The sequence below is a fragment of the Petromyzon marinus genome, chromosome 72, assembly GCF_048934315.1.
Source record: "Petromyzon marinus isolate PM22_M1 ecotype Great Lakes invasive population chromosome 72, UKy_Petmar_22M1.pri1.0, whole genome shotgun sequence".
Classification (NCBI taxonomy): Eukaryota; Metazoa; Chordata; class Hyperoartia; order Petromyzontiformes; family Petromyzontidae; genus Petromyzon; species Petromyzon marinus.
In genome coordinates this window covers 4,539,094-4,563,801 of record NC_133738.1, presented here as the reverse complement: position 1 = coordinate 4,563,801, position 24,708 = coordinate 4,539,094, and the positions used below count along the sequence as shown (strand labels likewise).

General features: G+C 45.8%; 1 protein-coding gene across 1 annotated transcript; it reads right to left on the bottom strand.

Moving 5' to 3' along the window:
• Nucleotides 1-4,066: 4,066 nt before the first annotated feature.
• Nucleotides 4,067-23,219, bottom strand: LOC142906925 (uncharacterized). The gene is made up of 3 exons (XM_076055693.1): nucleotides 22,872-23,219; nucleotides 16,717-17,001; nucleotides 4,067-5,345 (listed from the first exon to the last, which is right to left on the bottom strand). The coding sequence occupies exons 1-3, from the start codon at nucleotides 23,188-23,190 to the stop codon at nucleotides 4,081-4,083; spliced, it is 1,869 nt and encodes a 622-aa protein (XP_075911808.1). The 5' UTR covers nucleotides 23,191-23,219; the 3' UTR covers nucleotides 4,067-4,080.
• Between the last annotated feature and the right edge of the window lie 1,489 nt (nucleotides 23,220-24,708).

Genomic DNA, 24,708 nt, shown 5'->3' with positions numbered 1-24,708 from the left:
ACACACACACAGACACACACACACAGACACACAACAACAACAACAACCGCCATTCGCCACTAAGTGGCGGTGCCGTCACCACGACGCTTGTGCCAGGCTATGTGCACCCTGAGGCCACGTGAAGTGTCGAACGCCCGCTGGCAGGAGGTCACAGGGCAGACCCAGGTGCCACGGGTCGACTGACTGAGATGACTGGCTGATGCACCACCTGTGCCCCCTACTGTGCCAACCTGCTGTGCTTTAGCCACCCGGCGCTCCGCTCGCTGTTGTGAGCGTCGCTCCTCTGCCCTCCGTTGTTGTTGGAGGGCGACTGCCTCCAACTGCCCAGTAGCATCCTTCACGAGCCTCCTCCACAGAGGCCGATCTTGACACCGCTGGTACCAGTCATCGGCAAGTCCACTCAGCTCCACGTCCTCCTGTACCACATCACTCCATCTCTTCTCTAGCCCGTGCCGCGCCCGCTTAGCCCCCTCAATCCGGCCAAACAAAAGCTGTTTCGGCATGCGGTGGCTGGGCATGCGGGCTACATGACCCAGCCATCGCAGCCTTGCCTGCCGGAGGAGCTCACCGATGGGACCCTGCCCAGATCTTTCAAGGATTTGTGAGCTCCTCACACAATCCAGTCTGGTTAAACCCAGGATGGATCGTAGGCAGGCCAGCCTAAATGTTTCTAACCGGCGAAGATGTTCCATTAGGGGGGTCCACGTTTCGCAAGCGTAGAGAAGGGAGGGAATGACCGTGGCCGAGAAGACCTGAAGCTTAGTGCGGAGCGACAGACCAGGTAGCTTCCACACAGCGTTACGCAACCGATGAAAAGATATTGCCGCTCGACTGATTCGGAGTGAGACCTCTGCTGTTAAACTGGAGCCAGTCATAAGCACACTGCCCAGGTATGGGAAACTCTCCACTCTCTCCACAACTGCCCCATCACCGATTGGGAGTTGTAGGGGTGGAGTGTCCGATGGTACAAAATACCCAGGCAGGTGCTTAGTTTTGGTGGGGCTGATGGTAAGGCCCCACCTCTTAGTGGCACGCTCCAGTCTCAGCAGCAGCGTCTCCAACTCCTCCTCTGACTGAGCAGCTATTACCAAGTCATCAGCATACATAACGTGGTTGAGCAATAGGGAGCCATCCCTTGACCGCACCCGGGCATCGATTAGCCTCCCATTATATCTGTACCATATGGAGATTCCCCCGGTACAGCTATTGAAGGCTTCACGAACTACGTGGTCAAAATAGATGTTAAATAATGTGGGAGCCAGAGGACATCCCTGTCGCACCCCAAGGTGTACAGGGAATGGCTCTGACTCCCGGCCACGTAGTTTTACCCGGGCCCGCTCACCATCATGAAGGTCCTTAATGATCGTGAGCAGAGGGTCAGGTACTCCAAAAGCACGAAGAACGACCCAGAGCCCAGGCCTACTGATGGTATCATAGGCCTTGACCAGGTCAATAAAGCAGAGATGTAGGTCTTGTTGGAATTCCCTACACCTCTGCTGTAGCAGACGGACAGAAAATATGGCATCTGTGCAGGACCGCCCTTTCCTGAAACCGCATTGGGGCTCCGCAAGCCTCTCCTCAGCGTGCCTGGCAAGGCGATGCTGAATAATCCTTGCCAGGACCTTTCCCGGCACACTGAGGAGTGAGATGCCCCTGTAGTTGTTACAGTCTGTGCGGTCCCCCTTCTTAAAAAGGGGGACCACTAGGGCATCCTTCCAATCCTGCGGAACCCGTCCAGTGGTCCAGACTGTTGTTATGATGTCATATAGGGCAGTCTGTGCACAAACGCCACCCTCCCTCAGCATTTCGCTTGGGAGATCATCTCTGCCCGCTGCCTTTCCTGGTCTCAGACTCCGGATCGCCTCCAATACTTCCTCAGCAGATGGCACCTCAGCCAGCCACTCACAGGGGGTGACTTCATCCAATATTTGAGGCACCGCAGTCTCAGCAGGGTCATCCTCACTTTGTGCCACGATGTTTTCCTGGCTGAGGGATTTTCCCTCCCCCAGGACCTCACAGAAATGCTCAGCAAATCTGCGAACCTGTTCCTGGGGGTCGGAAATTGGATCACCGTTTTTTCCCCTAATGATGGTAATAGGTGTGGCGCTGCAGGTTACTTTTTTGATGGAGTTAAATAGAGATTTGTGATCACGGGCCACTGAGGCAGACTCCATCTCCTCAGCAACCCGCGACCACCACCCATCCTTGCAGCGCCTCACGGCTCTCCGAACCTCCGAGCGAAGGCTGCGGTAAGCCTCCTCATTCTCTGACGTGGGATTCTGTAGCCGATGACAGTGGGCCTGTCGCTTTTTCTCAACCATCGTGAACAACTCCTCTGTCATCCAGGGTGTCTGGTGAGGTCTGGACCGCGTACCCAAAGCAGCCATTGCAGCTGCATGAGTCACAGTCCTAAACCTCGCCCATTTACCCTCGACATCAGGAGGAGTCGGGGACGATGCCAATCCCAGCCGCAAGCGATGATGAAATTCTCGCTTGCAACTTTCATCAGATAACTGAGACCAGGCCACTTTAGGTTGGAATGGGGTCCTGGGTGTACACCCACCACCGGAGTGGAAGAATGGCAGGCGCATCTTACAGATGACTAGTCGATGGTCAGAGGGCAGATCAGCTCCACGGTAGGTCCTGGTGTCAAGGACATGGGCTCGCATTCGCTGGTCCATCACTATGTAGTCCAGCAGATTTTCTTGCTTGGACCCGGCATGCATCCATGATGTTGTGTGGATGCGCCGATGCCGGAACAGCGTGTTGGTAATTACAAGCCCATGGGTTGCACAAAAATCTAGCAGCCTCCTACCGTTGTTATTGAGCTGATCTGGCCCATGCCCTCCAATCACTCCAGACCAGGTGCCAGTATCATGACCAACTCGGGCATTGAAGTCACCCAACATGATGACTCTATCCCGAGGGGCCACTTTAGCCAGCACCTGTGACAGGAGGTCATAGAAGGCATCTGACTCATCGGCTTTGCCTGCATCCCTCCACGGATGTTCATCTTCGGTGGGGGCATAAGTAACCACGACCACCATTCCTCGCCTCCGGTTGATGGGAATGCGAGCCCAAAGTAGCCTGGAGCTTACAAATTCCCACACCTCACCGCCACGCTCCCACGCCCCCTTCATTCTTTTGTTCAAAAGAAGACCCACACCCTGTTGTTTGGCAGTCCGCTGCCCCGAGTAGAGGACTGTCCACCCCTCATGGTGGCAGGAGCCAGAGCCGGTCCACCGGACCTCCTGAATGCCGCATAGATCCAGGCGGTACCGGTCCAGCTCCCGACAGAGGAGTGGCAGCCTCTCCTCTGCAGTGAGCGTTCGAACATTCCACGTGGCCAACCGTAGTGACTTTTCGTTGTTTCTGGAGTAGCCCCGAGGGTAGGTATTCAATCTCCTGGCTCCGCCAATTGGGGTTTGGCCAGGAGACGTCATAGACGCCTGGCCCCCCGGGGCCTCCGGCACAAGCTTAGTTGTTACATATTTCAGTTTAATTCGTAGTTTCGTGGTAATTAATTGAAGGTGGAGGGGTTACCAGCCCCTCGCACCCGTCCAGAGCCCCCGTTTAGCCCCTGTGGTGGACACAGACGCCATGAGGGGAGGAGCCAATCAAAATTGGATCTCCCCCCACAGCGCTGTCCACGACAGAGTTGCCCGTCCGGCACCGCGAGGAGGTAGGGGGTTGTTTTGCCGGACCCAGACACACACACACACAAACACACACACATAGAAACACACACACAGACACACAGACACACACACAAACACACAGACACACACACACAGACAGACACACACACACAGACAGACAGACTCACAGACAGACACACACACACAGACACACACACACACAGACACACACACAGACACACAGACACACACACAGACACACACACACAGACACACACACACACACAAACACACACACAGACACAAACACACAGACACACACACAGACACACACACACACAGACACACACACACAGACACACACACACACACAAACACAGACACAAACACACAGACACACACACAGACACACACACACACAGACACACACAGACAGACAGACTCACACACAGACACACGCAGAGTCGCACGCCGGCATCTCACCCCTCACGTGGACGCACGCGGAGGCCGTCGCTCTGCGTCCGGTCGCGACGTTGGTGGCCACGCACTCGTAGCGCCCCTCGTGGCCGCCGTGCAGGTCGTGGACGGTCAGCTCGCAAGCATCCGGCGACGACGGCGGTGACGCCGTCAGCGGCAGCCTCCCACCGTCGAGGCTCCACGCGCAGACGGCCCCCGGGCCGGGGGCGGCGACGCACGCCAGGGTCAGGCTGCCGCCCCTCGTCGCGTTGTGGCAGCCGCTTCCGCCGGGCAGCGATCCGACCGAGAGAAACGCGGCGACGACCTCGCCACTGACGCCACCGCCTCCGCCGCCTCCGCCGCCACCGACAGCGGCGGCGACGACGACGACGACGAAATCCCCGTCGCCCGAGCGTCGCCCGAAGGCGAACAGCGACGGGGGCCTCTCGCCGGGCCTCGACAGGGCCCGGCGAGCGGCGAGGCGACCGCCGCCCCCCGGGCCGCCCGGGTAGGCGAGGCGCACCAGGGCCCCGCGGGCCCCGTCGCCGCGGGACGCGGCCGGGCACGGCGGGGAGCCGCCTCCCCGCGGCGTCGCCGCCGCCGCTCCCAAAGCCCGGCGGCGGCCGTCGTCGTCGCCGCCGCCGGAGAACGCCCGGAGGGCGTCGCGGGCCGCGGCGTGCAGCTCGGCGGAGACCCAGCCGGTGACGTCGTCGTCGCCCTTCCCCTCCTCCAGGAGCCCGCGCGTCAACTCGGAGGCCTCGGCGGCGAGCGCCTCCGCCGCCTCCTCCGCCTCCGCCGCCTCCTCCTCCTCCTCCTCCGCTGGGAAGATCCCCGCCAGGGTCGGGTACTTGCCGGGCTGCCTCGGGCTGCCGTCGCCAGGAGGCGGAGAGGAGGAGGAGGAGGAGGCGGAGGAGGAGGAGGAGGAGGCGGAGGAGGAGGCGGAGGAGGAGGAGGCGGAGGCGGAGGAGGAGGAGGCGGCCCTGAGGAGCGCTCGCACCGCGTCGTAGACCCCGCGGGCCAGGGCCGTCTCCTCATCCTCCGGGAGTATGTCGACGCCGCTGTTGCTGCTGCTGCTGCTGTTGCTGTAGCTGCTGTTGCTGTAGCTGTAGCTGCTGTTGCTGTAGCTGCTGTTGCTGTTGTTGCTGCTGCTGCTGTTGCTGTAGCTGCTGCTGCGGATGCGGATGCGGATGATGTAACTGTCGGCGTCGAGAGACATCCAGTCGGCTCTCAGCTTCATCCTCTCTGGCTCATCTGTGTGAAGTACGCAGGAGAGTGGGGTGGGGTTGGGGGTGGGGAGATTCTGATCAAACTGACTGATTGAACAGCAACCAATTGACCGATTGAACAATTGACCGATCGACCGACCGACCAATCGACCGATCGATCGACCGATTGATCGACCGATAAATCGATCAGCCAACCGATCAATCGATCAATTCACCGGTAAGTAGACTGATCAAACAATCAACCGACTGATTGATCCACCAACTGATCGATCGACAAACCAATCAATGGAATGATCGACTGACCGATCGTTTTTGTTTCGTCTTCAATTGGGTTAGATGGTATGAATGTAAATGTGTCGTGCACCCTACCGCCACCCAACATAGCTAATCAGTAAATGTTCATTGTGGTGTGAACTGAACGTGACGATCATGATGACGGTGGTGATTGTATCGGCCACTTCGATGAGCTGCTATCATTGGTGATGGCCGGCGTCACTTGTCTGAAAAAGCGCTACATACCTTACACCTGGTAACATAAAAAAAAATTACTAGCAAGAAGTACCCGGCTTTTGCCCCATGGGGAAATACATATTTAAAAACTTGTCTTCTCTTAAAAAAAACACGCAACGTACACGTACACCAATACTAAGCTATTATAAAAGCCCGGCGTTCCGTTTGTCTGCCCACTTGATCCGTGTGGCGGTACTCCGGGGTAACCAAACAATACAAAATGGCCTAGGCAATTAAATATTTTATTTCTGGGACACTATTTTTTTTGTTCCAGGGGTGTTACTTAACTCCGCGACTGGGGTACCAAATCTATCCGAAATCAGTGCCACCCCTCGATGTCGAAACTCAGCGAGGACGATCGCGCTGAAACCCTGAACGCTCGCACGCACCGTGGCGGTGCGTCGTGAGTACAGCTCGTCGGGGTGAGTCGATTGCCGCATCGCAGACTAAAAATGACTGCATCACTTGACACTATGCGAGAGCCGGGGTACTGTGGTAGCATTTACTGACTCTATAGTAGAATCTACGGACTCTATAGTAGTATCTACTGACTCTATAGTAGAATCCACGGACTCTTTAGTAGTATCTACTGACGCTGCAGTAGTATCTACGGACCTCCACAGTGGTATCTACATACTCTACAGTAGTAGCTACTAACTCTACAGTGGTATCTACAGGCTCTACAGTAGAATTTACTGACTCTACAGTAGTATCTACTGACTCCAGTAGTATCTACGGACTCTATAGTAGTATCTACTGAATCTATAGTAGTATCTACTGACTCTATAGTAGAGTCTGCTGACTATAGTAGTATCTACTGACTCTATAGTAGAATCCACTGAATCTATAGTAGTATCTACTGACTCTATAGTAGAATCCACTGAATCTATAGTAGAATCTACTGACTCTATAGTAGTATCTACTGACTCCACAGTAGCATCTACGGACCGCCACAGTGGTATCTACATACTCTACAGTAGTAGTTACTAACTCTACAGTGGTATCTACAGGCTCTACAGTAGAATTTACTGAATCTATAGTAGTATCTATTGACTCTATAGTAGTATTTACTGACTCTATAGTAGAATCGACTGACTCTATAGTAGTATCTACTGACTCTACAGTAGTATCTACGGACCTCCACATTGGTATCTACATACTCTACAGTAGTAGTTACTAACTCTACAGTGGTATCTACAGGCTCTACAGTAGAATTTACTGAATCTATAGTAGTATCTACTGACTATAGTAGTATTTACTGACTCTATAGTAGTATCTACTGACTCTATAGTAGTATCTACTGACTCTATAGTAGTATCTACTGACTACAGCAGTATCCACTAACTCTATAGTAGTATCTACTGACTCTATAGTAGTATCTACTGACTCTATAGTAGTATCTACTAACTCTATAGTAGTATCTAGTGACTCTATAGTAGAATCTACTGAATCTATAGTAGTATCTACTAACTCTATAGTAGTATCTAGTGACTCTATAGTAGAATCTACTGAATCTATAGTAGTATCTACTAACTCTACAGTAGTATCTGCAGACTACAGCAGTATCTACTAACTCTATAGTAGTATCTACTGACTCTATAGTAGTATCTACTGACTCTACAGCAGTATCTACTGACTCTATAGTTGTATTTAGTGACTCTATAGTAGAATCCACTGACTATAGTAGAATCTACTAACTCTACAGTAGTATCTACAGACTACAGCAGTATCTACTAACTCTATAGTAGTATCTAGTGACTATAGTAGAATCCACTGACTCTATAGTAGTATCTAGTGACTCTATAGTAGTATCTACTGACTCTATAGTAGTATCTACTAACTCTACAGTAGTATCTACTGACTATAGCAGTATCTACTAACTCTATAGTAGTATCTACTGACTCTACAGCAGTATCTACTGACTATAGTAGAATCTACTGACTCTATAGTAGTATCTACTGCTTTAGAGTCAGCTTGTGTTGCGATCAAAACGTCGTGATATGTTTTATTGTATTGCTAACTGCGTGACTTTACCGAGAGAAGCAACGAGTAGCTGTTTTTGATTTAAAGCTTTCGTGACTGCAGGGATTCATATTCTTGGTTCTTTTGGTAAAGTCACGTAGAAGGGAAACAATAAAATTATACAAATATTTAAATAAAACCGCCACTTTTTTCAAATTTTCTTGCTGTGGTTTTCACACCTGATGATGATGATGATTTGCTCGCGTTGCAGTCGAAACGTCGTGAGAATTTTATTGTTTTTTTATTTTTATTATTTTATCGTTTCCCTTCTACGTGGTGACTTCACCGAAAGAACCAAGTTATATAGTTCATAGTTCCATTTATTTTGGAATAGCCCTGTGAGCCATTCGGCTCTTGAATCGAGTGCAACCGCAACAAACAAAAAAACACGAACAAGAAAAAACATCTTAAAGTGACTTTGTGTGTGTGTGTGACTGTGCAAACAGAAAATCGAGGGGAAATAAAAAAACAAACATCAAAATATTCGTGAGATAGCACCGCGTACAACACCGACGCTCTGTGCAAAAAATCCTAGTGGGATGCAAGTCAAACAAACAACAACAACAACCACAAGACAACTAAGATTAAGGCCATCAAATTTTGATTTAAAGCTGTCGTGACTGCAGTAATTCATATTCTTAGTTTTTTCGGCAAAGTCACCACGTTGAAGGGAAACAACCGTTTGAGTTATGGTCGAAACGTCGTTCAGAATTTTTTTTATTGTTTTATATATTTTTTTATTATTTTGTCGTTTCCCTTCAACGTGGTGACTTTACCGAAAAAACTAAGGATATTAAGGCCATCAGTCTAAATAAAAAAAGAGAGAGAGAGGGGGGGCGACATCTATTCTCGGGCTTGGGTTTATTGTTTTTGAACTTTATTTTTTCCCCACGTGAACAAAAATGGCCACCGCGTCGCGTGTTTAGCGCGAGACCACCTGCATCGTCGCGGTCGCTGAGCAACAACAAAAAAAAAACGTTTCTGCGTTGCTAGGGGCAACCGCGAGTCGGCGTCCGGCGCATGCGCAGACGCGCGCTTTGGCTGGGGCGGTTTTAAAAGTTATCACTGCCCATCATCTGCCTACGTAGTTGCCGATTGAGATATTCTAGAATCGTGTGTGATTTTCTTAGTTTAGATTGGACCAAGGGCAAAAAAAACCACGCACAAATAAGCAAGCGTTCGTCCAGTATCTGTGCGCCTTGTTGAAGCGTAAACCCAACAGTCTGAGACTTAAAAACGTTCAAAGGATCGGCGTGCACAGACAGAGACGGACCAAAAAAATTTGGCTTTTATAAGTAAAGATATATTCTTAGTTCTTTCGGTAAAGTCACCACGTTGAAGGGAAACAACAAAATAATAAAATATATATAAAACAATAAAAAAATTCTCACGACGTTTCGACCATAACTCAAACCAACACACCGGAAGACCACCGTTTGTGTTATGGTCGAAACGTCGTGAGAATTTTTTTATTGTTTTATATATATTTTATTATTTTGTTGTTTCCCTTCAACGTGGTGACTTTACCGAAAGAACTAAGGATATGAATTACTGCAGTCACGAAAGCTTTAGATCAAAAGTAAAGATATTATAGTTTTACGTGAGACAGTTTTATGTAAAGTGCACGCGGCTCTTTGGCTTTCACCTTTGTGGGCAATCCTTTTAAAAAGTAAATGAATTCAACCTGAAACTAAACTTAGCGTAAAGATAATTGATTAAATATGGCAGGGAATTGGGTCAATATGCTATTTCTTGGTGACTAACAACAGGGATGGTTAGACATAGCGTAGTGTATAGTGTAGCATATAGAGTAGTGTATAGTGTATTGTATAGTGCAGTGTATAGTAGTGTATTCTGTAGTGTAGTGTTTAGTAGTGTATAGTGTAGTGTATAGAGTAGTGTATATTGTATTGTATAGTGCAGTGTATAGTAGTGTATTCTGTAGTGTAGTGTATAGTAGTGTATAGTGTAGTGTATAGTGTAGTGTAGTAGTGTAGTGTATAGTGTAGTGTTTAGTAGTGTAGTGTATAGTGTAGTGTATAGTAGTGTAGTGTATAGTGTAGTGTATAGTAGTGTAGTGTATAGTGTAGTGTATAGTGTAGTGTATAGTGTAGTGTATAGTAGTGTAGTGTATAGTGTAGTGTATAGTAGTGTAGTGTATAATGTAGTGTAGTGTATAGTGTAGTGTTTAGTAGTGTAGTGTATAGTATAGTGTAGTGTATAGTGTTGTGTATAGTAGTGTAGTGTATAGTGTAGTGTATAGTGTAGTGTATAGTAGTGTAGTGTATAGTAGTGTAGTGTATAGTGTAGTGTATAGTGTAGTGTATAGTGTAGTGTATAGTAGTGTAGTCTATAGTGTAGTGTATAGTAGTGTAGTGTATAGTGTAGTGTATAGTGTATAGTAGTGTAGTGTATAGTGTAGTGTATAGTAGTGTAGTGTATAGTGTAGTGTATAGTGTAGTGTTTAGTAGTGTAGTGTATAGTGTAGTGTATAGTGTAGTGTATAGTGTAGTGTATAGTGTAGTGTTTACTAGTGTAGTGTATAGTAGTGTAGTGTATAGTGTAGTGTATAGTGTAGTGTATAGTGTAGTGTTTAGTAGTGTAGTGTTTAGTAGTGTAGTGTATAGTGTAGTGTATAGTGTAGTGTTTAGTAGTGTAGTGTATAGTGTAGTGTATAGTGTAGTGTATAGTAGTGTAGTGTATAGTAGTGTAGTGTATAGTGTAGTGTATAGTGTAGTGTATAGTGTAGTGTATAGTAGTGTAGTCTATAGTGTAGTGTATAGTAGTGTAGTGTATAGTGTAGTGTATAGTGTATAGTAGTGTAGTGTATAGTGTAGTGTATAGTAGTGTAGTGTATAGTGTAGTGTATAGTGTAGTGTTTAGTAGTGTAGTGTATAGTAGTGTATAGTGTAGTGTATAGTGTAGTGTATAGTGTAGTGTATAGTGTAGTGTTTAGTAGTGTAGTGTATAGTAGTGTAGTGTATAGTGTAGTGTATAGTGTAGTGTATAGTGTAGTGTTTAGTAGTGTAGTGTTTAGTAGTGTAGTGTATAGTGTAGTGTATAGTGTAGTGTTTAGTAGTGTAGTGTATAGTGTAGTGTATAGTGTAGTGTATAGTGTAGTGTATAGTAGTGTAGTGTATAGTGTAGTGTATAGTGTAGTGCAGACATGGGCAAAGTACGGCCCAACGGGACTTATACGGCCCGTTGGGCTTTTTAATCCGGCCCACCGAACTTGTCCAAATATTATTATTATTATTAAATTAAATTTTACCTTTGTCCTGTAATGCCCCCATTTCACCATTAGATGGCGCACTTTGACCGGGAGTTACGACATGTTTTTGTATTAATCTTAGTTTTTTCGGTAAAGTCACGTTGAAGGGAAACAACAAAATAATATAATATATATAAAACAATAAAAATTCTCACGACGTTTCGACCATAACTCAAACGGTCGTCTTCAGGTGTGTTGGTTTGCATAAATTTATTTTTAAACGGCGCAAAATAAATAAATAAATAATATATTAATTTATGCAAACCAACACACCTGAAGATGACCGTTTCGGTTATGGTCGAAACGTCGTGAGAATTTTTGATTGTTTTATATATATTTTATTATTTTGTTCTTTCTCTTCAACGTGACTTTACCGAAAAAACTAAGAAATTGAATTACTGCAGTCACGAAAGCTTTAAATCAAAAATGTTTTTGTATTGTTCATGTCTGTGCAATTTGTTAAATTGCCTTGCAAATAAATTCTTTGCTACCTGTTGAAGGCCAAATACCTTTCCTGTAATGATTGTTACACGTCATTTATATTAAGTTCACACAGACACTCCGTCCATCTGTTCCTGGTCTGGTCCCTCTGTCAAATTTTGGCCCGCGAGTTAAAAAAAAAAAAATTGCCCACCGCCGGTGTAGCGTATAGTAGTGCATAGTGTATTGTATTGTGCAGTGTATAGTGTATACTGTAGTGTCGTGTTCAGCAGTGCATAGTGTTGTGTATAGTGTGTGTGTATAGCGTAGTGTACAGTAGTGTATGGGAGTGCAACGACTCTGACGGCAAAGCAAGACGAGCCACTTCATCGCGACACTGCCCCGGTACCGGGACGCTGGGCTTTGGTCTCGTTCTTTAACTCGTCTTCGCTCGTACTTGCCCTCCCCCTGTGCTCCGCCCCTTTTTACACGATTCCGGTACCTCCTTTCTGGAATGTTCCCTCGCTGTACTTCCCCTTAGCCAATCCCTGTCGTTCCCCTTCAATGGATCACAACCGTCGCCTCTGGGCTCCACTTCTGTTTGCCGCCAATTCTCCTTTGCTCAAATCACCTTAAAATACTTCCTCCCGACCAATCGCTGTGGAGGCCTCTTTTGGCCAATCGGAGACCTTGGTTTATTTTCGAATATCCGTTAGGCGGCACATTTACTTGGGGTAATTTTTTTAGGGAATTACAGTAGTGTAGTGTATAGTTGTATGATGTACAGCAGTGTATAGCAGCGTAGTGCATAGCAGTGTATAGTATTGTTTTATAATAGCGTAGTTTATTGATTGTAGTGTAGTGTATAATAGTGTAGTTGTATAGTAGTGTATGTTGGTGTAGTGTATAGTAGTGTAGTGCATAGTAGTGTAGTGTTTTTTTGTGTATAGTAGTGTATCGTAGTGGTGTAGCGAATAGTGTTTGTGCATACTTGCGTTGAGTAATGTAGTGTACAGTAGTGTAGTGTATAGTAATGTAGTGTATAGTAGTGTAGTGTATAGTTGTGTAGTGGATAGTGGTGTAGTGGATAGTGCAAAGCATAGTGTAGTCTATAGCAGTGCATAGTAGCGTTGTGCATAGTAGTGTGTAGTGTATAGTGGCGTAGTGTATATAATGTAGCGTATAGTGGTGTGTGTGTGTGTATATATAGTGCAGTGTATAGTGTAAAGGTAGCTCTCTGTATGTCTCTCCCATTAACGCAGCTGCTGTAAGTGCGTGCGGCCACGGGGCTCATTTTCCCCTGATACCCGTTGAAATTAACATGCCAATCCTCCTTTAATGCAGCTGCTGTGCGTGCGTACGGCGACGGGGCTCCTTTGCAAATCTGGAAGATTTGCCGGTTCATCCCGGGATGTTTCTGCTGCGCGACGTCGCTTTAAGATGCGTCTCTGTTCATATTTTGTTTGTTGCGGTTGCACGCAACTTAAGAGCCGCGTGGCTCACAGGGCTCTATAGCTAATACGTGAAAACTTGAAATTTGACCCCGCCTACTTACCCTTGGGTGACACCCACCTCAAACCCGTCTATATAACCTCTTGCTTGCAACAGCCGCATCTTTCTACCTGATGACGATTGCTTGCGTTGCGATCGAAATGTCGTGATTTATTATTCGTTTTTTTTTTCTTTCTACCTACGTGACTTTACCGAAAGAGCCAAAGAGTACAGTGTATGCATTTCGATTTTAAGCTTTCGTGACTGCAGGGATTCATATTTTTGGTTCTTTCGGTAAAGTCACGTAAGAACCAAGAATAAGTATAGTGTGTAGTCTGGTGTATAATAGTGTAGTGTATAGTGGTGTAGTGTATAGTAGTGTGAAGTCTAAAGTAGTGTTGTGTGTATAGTATAGTGTATAGTGGTGTATTTAGTGTAGTGTATAGTGTACTGTATAGTAGTGTAGTGTGGAGATGTGTAGTTTATATAATGTAGTGTGTAGTGGTGTAGGTTATAGTATTGTAGTGTAGTGTATATTATAGTGTAGTGTTTAGTAGTCTAGCGTATAGTGTAGTGTACAGTAGTGGAATGTGTAGTGGAGCGTATAGTGTAGTGTATAGAAGTGTAGTGCTTAGTGGAGTGCATTCTAGTGTAGCGTATAGTCGTGTAGTGTATAGTAGTGTAGTGTATAGTCGTGTAATGGATAGTGGTGTAATGTATAGTGTAGATTATAGTGTAATTTATCGTGTAGTGTATAGTAATGTAGTGTAGTATATAGTAGTGTAGTGTTTAGTGCAGTGTATAGCAATGTTTAGTGTAGTGTATATTGTAGTGTATAGTAGTGTATAGTGTAGTGTAAAGCAGTGTATAGTGTAGTGTTTAGTGTAGTGTATCGTGTAGTGTATAGTGCAGTGTATAGTAGTGTATACTGTAGTGTTTAGTAGGGTATTGTGTAGTGTATAGTAGTGTAGTGTATAATCGTGTAGTGGATAGTGGTGTAGCGTATAGTGTAGAATATAGTGTAGTGTATCGTGTAGTGTATAGTGTAATGTATAGTGTAGTATATAGTAGTGCAGTGTTTAGTGTTGTGTATAGTAGTGTTTAGTGTAGAATTTAGTGTAGTGTATAGTGTAATGTAATGTATAGTGTAGTATATACTAGTGCAGTGTTTAGTGTAGTGTATAGTAGTGTATAGTGTAGAATATAGTGTAGTGTATAGTAGTGTATAGTGTAGTGTTTAGTGTAGTGTACCGTGTAGTGTATAGTGTAATGTAATGTATAGTGTAGTATATAGTAGTGTAGTGTATAGTAGTGTATAGTGTAATGCATAGTGTAGTATATAGTAGTGCAGTGTTTAGTGTAGTGTATAGTAGTGTATAGTGTAGAATATAGTGTAGTGTACCGTGTAGTGTATAGTGTAATGTAATGTATAGTGTAGTATATAGTAGTGTAGTGTATAGTAGTGTAGTGTATAGTGTAGTAGTGTAGTGTATAGTGTAATGTATAGTGTAGTATATAGTAGTGTAGTGTATAGTAGTGTATAATGTAGTGTATAGTGTAGTATATAGTAGTGCAGTGTTTAGTGTAGTGTATAGTAGTGTATAGTGTAGAACATAGTGTAGTATATACTAGTGTAGTGTATAGTAGTGTATAGTGTAGAATATAGTGTAGTGTAGTGTATAGTGTAATGTAATGTATAGTGTAGTATATAGTAGTGTAGTATATAGTAGTGTAGTGTTTAGTGAAGTGCATAGTGTAGTATATAGTAGTGTAGTATATACTAGTGTAGTGTTTAGTGTAGTGTATAGTGTAGTGTATAGTGTAATGTAATGTAAAGTGTAGTATAGACTAGTGTAGTGTTTAGTGTAGTGTATAGTGTAGTGTATAGTGTAATGTAATGTATAGTGTAGTATATACTAGTGTAGTGTTTAGTGTAGTGTATAGTGTAGTGTATAGTGTAGTATATAGTAGTGTAGTGTATAGTGTAGTGTATAGTGTAATGTAATGTAAAGTGTAGTATATACTAGTGTAGTGTTTAGTGTAGTGTATAGTGTAGTATATACTAGTGTAGTGTTTAGTGTAGTGTATAGTAGTGTATAGTGTAGAATATAGTGTAGTGTACCGTGTAGTGTATAGTGTAATGTAATGTATAGTGTAGTATATACTAGTGTAGTGTATAGTGTAGTGTATAGTGTAATGTAATGTATAGTGTAGTATATACTAGTGTGGTGTTTAGTGTAGTGTATAGTGTAATGTAATGTATAGTGTAGTATATACTAGTGTAGTGTTTAGTGTAGTGTATAGTGTAGTATATACTAGTGTGGTGTTTAGTGTAGTGTATAGTGTAATGTAATGTATAGTGTAGTATATACTAGTGTAGTGTTTAGTGTAGTGTATAGTGTAGTATATACTAGTGTAGTGTATAGTGTAGTGTATAGTGTAATGTAATGTATAGTGTAGTATATACTAGTGTAGTGTTTAGTGTAGTGTATAATGTAGTGTATAGTGTAGTGTATAGTGTAATGTAATGTATAGTGTAGTATATACTAGTGTAGTGTTTAGTGTAGTGTTTAGTGTAGTGTATAGTGTAATGTAATGTATAGTGTAGTGTATAGTGTAGTATATACTAGTGTAGTGTTTAGTGTAGTGTACCGTGTAGTGTATAGTGTAATGTAATGTATAGTGTAGTATATACTAGTGTAGTGCATAGTGTAGTATATAGTAGTGTAGTGTACCGTGTAGTGTATAGTGTAATGTAATGTATAGTGTAGTATATACTAGTGTAGTGTTTAGTGTAGTGTATAGTGTAGTATATACTAGTGTAGTGTTTAGTGTAGTGTATAATGTAGTGTATAGTGTAGTGTATAGTGTAATGTAATGTATAGTGTAGTATATACTAGTGTGGTGTTTAGTGTAGTGTTTAGTGTAGTGTATAGTGTAGTGTATAGTGTAATGTAATGTAAAGTGTAGTATATACTAGTGTAGTGTTTAGTGTAGTGTATAGTGTAATGTAATGTATAGTGTAGTATATACTAGTGCAGTGTTTAGTGTAGTGTATAGTAGTGTATAGTGTAGAATATAGTGTAGTGTACCGTGTAGTGTATAGTGTAATGTAATGTATAGTGTAGTATATAGTAGTGTAGTGTATAGTAGTGTAGTGTATAGTGTAGTATTGTAGTGTATAGTGTAATGTATAGTGTAGTATATAGTAGTGTAGTGTATAGTAGTGTATAGTGTAGTATATAGTAGTGCAGTGTTAATGTAGTGTATAGTGTAAAACATAGTGTAGTATATACTAGTGTAGTGTTTAGTGTAGTGTACCGTGTAGTGTATAGTGTAATGTAATGTATAGTGTAGTATATACTAGTGTAGTGTTTAGTGTAGTGTATAGTGTAGTGTATAGTGTAGTATATAGTAGTGTAGTGTTTAGTGTAGTGTATAGTGTAGTATATACTAGTGCAGTGTTTAGTGTAGTGTATAGTAGTGTATAGTGTAGAATATAGTGTAGTGTACCGTGTAGTGTATAGTGTAATGTAATGTATAGTGTAGTATATAGTAGTGTAGTGTTTAGTGTAGTGTATAGTGTAGTATATACTAGTGTAGTGTTTTAGTGTGGTGCAGTGCAAAGTGCAGCGTACGAGCAGGCAGGCAGGCGGGGAGGGGGGCACACCCCCCCACTCACAGTGAACGTCGACTCTGGCTTCCGCGCTGGGGGTGCTGCTGCGTCCGCACGCGTTGCTCAGGACGCAGCTGTAGTGGCCCACGGCCCCACTGTCGACGGAGATCAGCGCCAGCGAACGGTCGCTCCCCGCGTCCTCCCCCAAGGGGCAGCCGTCTCGGAACCAGCTCACGGTCACGAGGTCGCCGCTTCCGCCGCTGCCGTGTGGCACGCGACAGCTGAGGGTGACGTTGCCACCCTCGACGATGCGCTTGGGGTGGACGTCGAGGGACGGGATGGGCGGTGGCCCTGCCAGGGGGGGGGAAAGGGAAAATTGAATCGAACGGGACGAGGACCGGTCTGGCCGCGTCGCACGCAGTTTCAGATGCATCGTACACTACTACTATACACTACACTATACACTACACTACTATACACTACACTATTATACACTACACTATACACTACACTATACACTACACTATACACTACACTATACACTACACTACTATACACTACACTATTATACACTACACTATACACTACACTATACACTACACTATACACTACTATACACTATATTATACACTACACTATACACTACACTATACACTACACTACTATACACTACACTACTATACACTACACTATACACTACACTATACACTATACATACACTACACTATACACTACACTACTATACACTACACTACTATACACTACACTATACACTACACTATACACTACACTATACACTACACTATACACTACACTATACACTACACTACTATACACTACACTACTATACACTACACTACTATACACTGCACTATACACTACACTATACACTACACTACTACACTATACACTACACTACTATACACTACATTATACACTACACTATACACTACACTATACACTACACTACTATACACTACGCTATACACTACACTACTATACACTACACTACTATACACTACACTATACAGTACACTACTATACACTACACTATACACTACACTATACACTACACTACTATACACTACACTATACACTACACTACTACACTATACACTGCACTACTATACACTACACTACTATACACTACACTACTATACACTACACTACTACACTATACACTACACTATACACTACACTATGCACTACACTATACACTACACTATACACTACACTATACACTACACTACTACACTATACACTACACTACTATACACTACACTATACACTACACTACTATACACTACACTATACACTACACTATACACTACACTACTATACACTACACTACTACACTATACACTACACTATACACTACGCTATGCACTACACTATACACTACACTATACACTACACTATACACTACACTATACACTACACTACTACACTATACACTACACTACTATACACTACACTATACACTACACTACTATACACTATACACTACACTACTATACACTACACTACTACACTATACATTACACTACTATACACTATACACTACACTACTATACACTACACTATACACTATACTATACACTACACTATACACTACACTATACACTACACTATACACTACACTACTATACACTACACTATACACTACACTACTATACACACTACACTACTATACACTACACTACACTATACACTACACTATACACTACACTATACACTACACTACTATACACTACCCTACTATACACACTACACTACTATACACTACACTATACACTACACTATACACTACACTACTATACACTACACTATACACAACACTACTACACACTACACTATACACTACACTATACACTACACTACTATACACTACACTACTACACTATAAACTACACTACCATACACCACACTACTACACTATACACTACACTAATACACACTACACTATACACTACACTATACACTACACTACACTACTACACTATACACTACACTTCTATACACTACACTATACACTACACTACTATACACTACACTACTATACACTACACTACTATACACTACACTACTATACAATACACTATACACTACACTATACACTACACTACTACACTATACACTACACTTCTATACACTACACTATACACTACACTACTATACACTACATTATACACTACTTTACACAACACTATATACACTACACTCTACACTACACTACTATACACTACACTACTAGACACTACTTTACACAACACAATATACACTACACTATACACTACACTACTATTCACTGCTATATAACACATTCCTGCGGAGGGAGCTGGTAGGAACGTTGGGTCATCGGCGGCGTGGTGCATTCCGACTGTGAGGGCGGGCACAAGCCGGCGTGAGTAGGTTAAACGTTGAGTTTTATAAGGGCACCACGGGGTGAGCAGCCCCTCCCCACCCAGCCCCACCCCTCCCATCTCCCACTCAGCCCCACCCTCCCCTCTCCACCCAGCCCAATCCCTCCAACCCCTCCCCCAGCCCCACCCTCCCCACCCAGCCCCTCCCCACCCTCCCCTCTCCACCCAGCCCCTCCCCACCCTCCCCACCCAGCCCCTCCCCACCCAGCCCCTCCCCACCCTCCCCACCCAGCCCCTCCCCACCCTCCCCTCTCCACCCAGCCCCACCCCTCCCATTTTTGGATGCACGACAGACGGACTGACGGACTGACACGTGGTGCCCCAGCAGCAGCAGCGAGGCCGTCCGGCCGACTCCGTGGCCGAGACGCCGCCAGCTCAGAGCGACGGGGCCGACGCCGCTCCTCCCTCACCACCCCCCACGTGAACACACACACACACAGAGCCCCCACATGAACACACACACACACATAGAGCCCCCACATGAACACAGACACACACATAGAGCCCCCACATGAACACACACACACACATAGAGCCCCCACATGAACACAGACACACACATAGAGCCCCCACATGAACACACACACACTACACACACACTACACACACCCACATAGAGCCCCACATGAACACACACACATAGAGCCCCCACATGAACACACACACACATAGAGCCCCCACATGAACACACACACACACATAGAGCCCCCACATGAACACACACAGAGCCCCCACATGAACACACACACACTACACACACACTACACACACACACCCACATAGAGCCCCACATGAACACACACACCCACATAGAGCCCCACATGAACACACACACACCCCCCCCCCACATAGAGCCCCCACATGAACACACACACCCCCACATAGAGCCCCCACATGAACACACACACACACCCACATAGAGCCCCCACATGAACACACACACACACCCCCACATAGAGCCCTCACATGAACACACACACCCACATAGAGCCCCCACATGAACACACACACACACACAAAGAGCCCCCACATGAACACACCCACATAGAGCCTCCACATGAACACACACACACCCACATAGAGCCATCCCATGAACACACACCCCCACATAGAGCCCCCACATGAACACACACACACATTGAACCCCCACATGAACACACACACACACACCCACATATAGCCCCACATGAACACACACTCACATTGAGCCCCCACATGAACACACACACCCCCACATAGAGCCCCCACATGAACACACACCCACATAGAGCCCTCACATGAACACACACACACACCCCCACATAGAGCCCCCACATGAACACACACACACCCACATAGAGCCCCCACATGAACACACCCCCCCCCCCCCCACATAGAGCCCCACATGAACACACACACACATTGAACCCCCACATGAACACACACCCACACCCACATATAGCCCCCACGTGAACACACACCCACATTGAGCCCTCACATGAACACACACACACATAGAGCCTCCACATGAACACACACACATAGAGCCCCCACATGAACACACACACCCACATTGAGCCCCCACATGAACACACACACACACACCACCACATGAACACACACACACACCCCCACATAGAGCCCGGAGGGGAGGTCACCTGACCCGCAGGTTTTCACCCAGAAGCCCTCTCACGGGACCAAGCTTCACGGTTTCCTGCGGCCAGGGCATTGGGCGACCTCCCCCCGAGGCTGACTCGCACCGTGACTTGGGTTGTAATCACGTGGTCACGACGGGGCTGCTGAGCCACCGCAGGTAGGAAACACCCACAACACACACGGGTCAGCAGGCAGGCAAGGGGGGGGTCCTACCAATCAGAGGCCGGTCCTCTGATTGGCAGGACAGATGCGCTTGTTCAGAGGGTGAAAAAGCGGACGCCCGAGAGAGCACCGGTCCGGGGAGAGTGGGCGACGGGAAATCCGAGCCACCTGATTGGACGGGAGGCCGGCGGGATCAGAGCCGATGTGTCTTTGATGCAGGGGGACAATACACCGGGCAGAGGCGGAAGGCAGAGTCAGTTCTGGAATTGTACTCAAGCCAGCGCTCGGGGCCGCCGTCGTCGGCTTCCCAGCGACTCGAACGTCCGCGCGACGAGTCCAAGTGCGGCGAGGATCCGACCCAGCGGCTCCGCACGAGCCTCAACCGTGAGTACCCGAGAGGCAGATATCGAGAGGCCAATGCGAGGTCGTCTCGGGAGAGTGATTCGAGAGAGGCGATTACAGATCGGGTCTTGGACCATCGGGAGGTAGGTTAGACCAGCCCCCCCCCCACCGGCTGACCCAAACTGACTCGGGGAATTTAGCCTCGGGCTCGCCGAGAATAAACGAGCCGAGGGATCAATTAAACCTTGTGTCGTGTGGTTTCTGCGGCGAGGGTGGAACGGATGCATGGTGGCGCCCGTCGCTGTACCCTGTGCTTGTGTGCGCGAGCGCGCATTTACCGCACGACTGGAAGGGGCGCGTGAGATTTCTCATTTCTCACGCGCCCCTTCCGTTCAACGTGCGCGTGAGGCTGAAGGGGCGGCGTCCACGCGAGACTATCCGTACGGCCTTGTGTCCGGCGCGTGCGTGGGGGTGAACGGGCGGCTTCCCTGTGAGTTTGCTCATACGGCCCTTTAAATAAATCTCCGAGACAACCGCCCCTGCCCCCTGACCCCCGACCCCGAGTCCCGCGCGCGCGCGATTGGTGCGTGGCACGGGAGAGGAGAGCGACGTCGAAATTTCGAGCGAGAGTGGGTGTGGGTGAGTGTGCGCGGAGAGTGTGTGGATTGATCCCAGGCGGCTAAGCGCCAGCCACGAGTCATGCCCCGAGGGGCCGCAGCAAAGGGGGGGGGGGAGTCGGTGAGCAGTAACCCTCCCCAGGGCACGGAAGAGGGGAGCAGTGGGGTCGCACGTGAGCGAGGGGACGGGGGTCAGCCTCTCCGACAGACGCAATAATCCCCTGTGGGCTGGTGTAACCAGGAGGTTCCTACCAGCACTACAGATACACTGCTCTACACGACACTATACACTGCCATACGCTACACTATATACACTACAGTACTATACGCTACACGCTACTATGCACAGCACCATACTACACACTGCTATACACTACATTACTATACACTACTGCTGGTGCCAAAGAAGTTCAACATACATACGGATGTGTAACAGCGCCGTGATGGCTAGGAGATGTTAACTACCTCGCATGGTATGCAGGAGATCGTGGATTCGATCCCGACTCTGACAATGCATGCTGCTGTTTATTTCGAGTTTGCATCTCTCTCTCTCTCTCCATGGAGATGTTAACTACCTCGCCTGGTATGCAGGAGATCGTGGATTCGATCCCGACTCTGACAATGCATGCTGCTGTTTATTTCAAGTTTGCATCTCTCTCTCTCTCGGTGGAGATGTTAACTACCTCGCCTGGTATGCAGGAGGTCGTGGGTTCGATCCCGACCCTGACCGTGCCCGTCTGCTGTGTATGTGGAGTCTGCGTCTCTCTTCCCGTGGTGGTCGCGTGGATTTTTCTCCGGGTCCTCCGTTTTCTCCCCTCCGCATTCAGAAGGAACATCAACACGCGTTTAGAGTTTTTGACTGCTGCTATGCATTCCACACGATGATGATGATGATGATATCAGCCACTTGGTTGAGCTGCTATGATTGGGTCGCTTGTCCGAAAAGGAAACTACACAGCCGCTGAGTGATGGGGCCTCTTTACACCTGGTACGAGAAAAACAAAAATAGAACCATTTCATCAATAAACCTACGTGAACGTACCTGTGACGCGCAAATCATACGACTGGCACGTCTTGACAGTGGCATTGTGTCTGTAATCCAATTCGTAGACTCCCCGGTCTCTCTCGCCCACCCCTTTGAGCCGCAGAGACATGTCAGCGGTGAGCTCCACCCGGCCTTTGTAGCTCCAGGTGGGGTTTCGAGACGACCAATCGGACGCTTTGACCAGATCGTAAATTATTCTTTTGTCTCCATTTCGCATCACGTTCCAGCTCAACTCGGCTCCGTTCGGAACCTTGCATCCCCGTGGGAAGGTGACGGACGCTCCGGGGCAAATGGCGACGGATTCGGGAGCGCCCATGGCACCTGCGGAAGACGGCACGCATTTGTACATTACACTATATACACTACACTATACACTACACTATATACACTACACTATACACTACACTATACACTACACTATACACTACACTACTATACACTACACTATACACTACACTATACACTACACTATACACTACACTATACACTACACTATACACTACACTACTATACACTACACTATACACTACACTATATATTACACTATACACTACACTACACTATACACTACACTACTATACACTGCACTACACTAAACACTACAATATACACTATACTATACACTACACTATACACTACAATATACACTACACTATACACTACACTATACACTACTATACACTACACTATGCACTACACTATACACTACACTACTATACACTACACTACTATACAATACACTATATACTACACTACTATACACTACAGCGCTGTCCTACCAGACAGTCTCGCTCCCTTCACCTGATGAAGGCCGCTTGTGTTGTGGCCGAAACGTCGTGAGAATATTATTGTGTTATTTTATTTTATCAATTTATTATTTTATTCTCATTCTACGTGACTTTACCGAAAGAACCAAAGAAGATGAATCATTGCAGTCACGAAAGCTTTAAATCGAAATTTATACACTACACTTTACACTACATGACACACTGCACTATACACTATACACTACACTATATACTACAATACACTACTATACACGACACTATACACTACTAAACACTACACCATGGACTACAGTACTATACAGTTTACTTTCTAGTACACTATATACTACACTATACACTACTATACACTATTATACATTACACAGCGATATATAATTGGGGCCGTCCATAAATGACGTCACACGGCGTCACAAATGTCTGACCGCCCCCCCCGCCCAGGTGCGTGACGTCATCTACGCACGGCCCCATTATACAGTACACCCCGATACACTAGACTACTATACACTACACTATACACTGCATTACTATACACTACATTGCTATAGACTGCACTACTATACACTCCACTCCATAATACAGGTTTGTTTGGGTTAGATTGCATAAACATATAAATGTGTCGTTAAACCCGCCACCACCCGACACAGCCAATTAGTACGGTTTGTCACGTAAACAGAACGTGCCAATTAGTTACTAGTACAATATGGGTATGACGTTTATCCAGTAATTACAACTAGCTTCATCAGGAAACAGTGAGATTTGTGGAGAAATCCTCATTTTTCCTTCCTTAAATAGACGGGCAGATGTGATGACGACACTCTTGATACACTTTTAGTGCGAATTGGGAGGTGATTAATGAATGCATATCAATGACTATGGGTGTCCATTGCTTTTTTGGTTATTTGTACGGTAATAAACCGATATTATGCATGCGCATTTGTTCGAATACCTCCTGTAGATTGTTTGCACTTAATTTTGATAATAGGGTTTCCCCTTTCTGGCAATATTTTTACTATTTTATTGTTTCCCTTCTACGTGACTTTACCGAA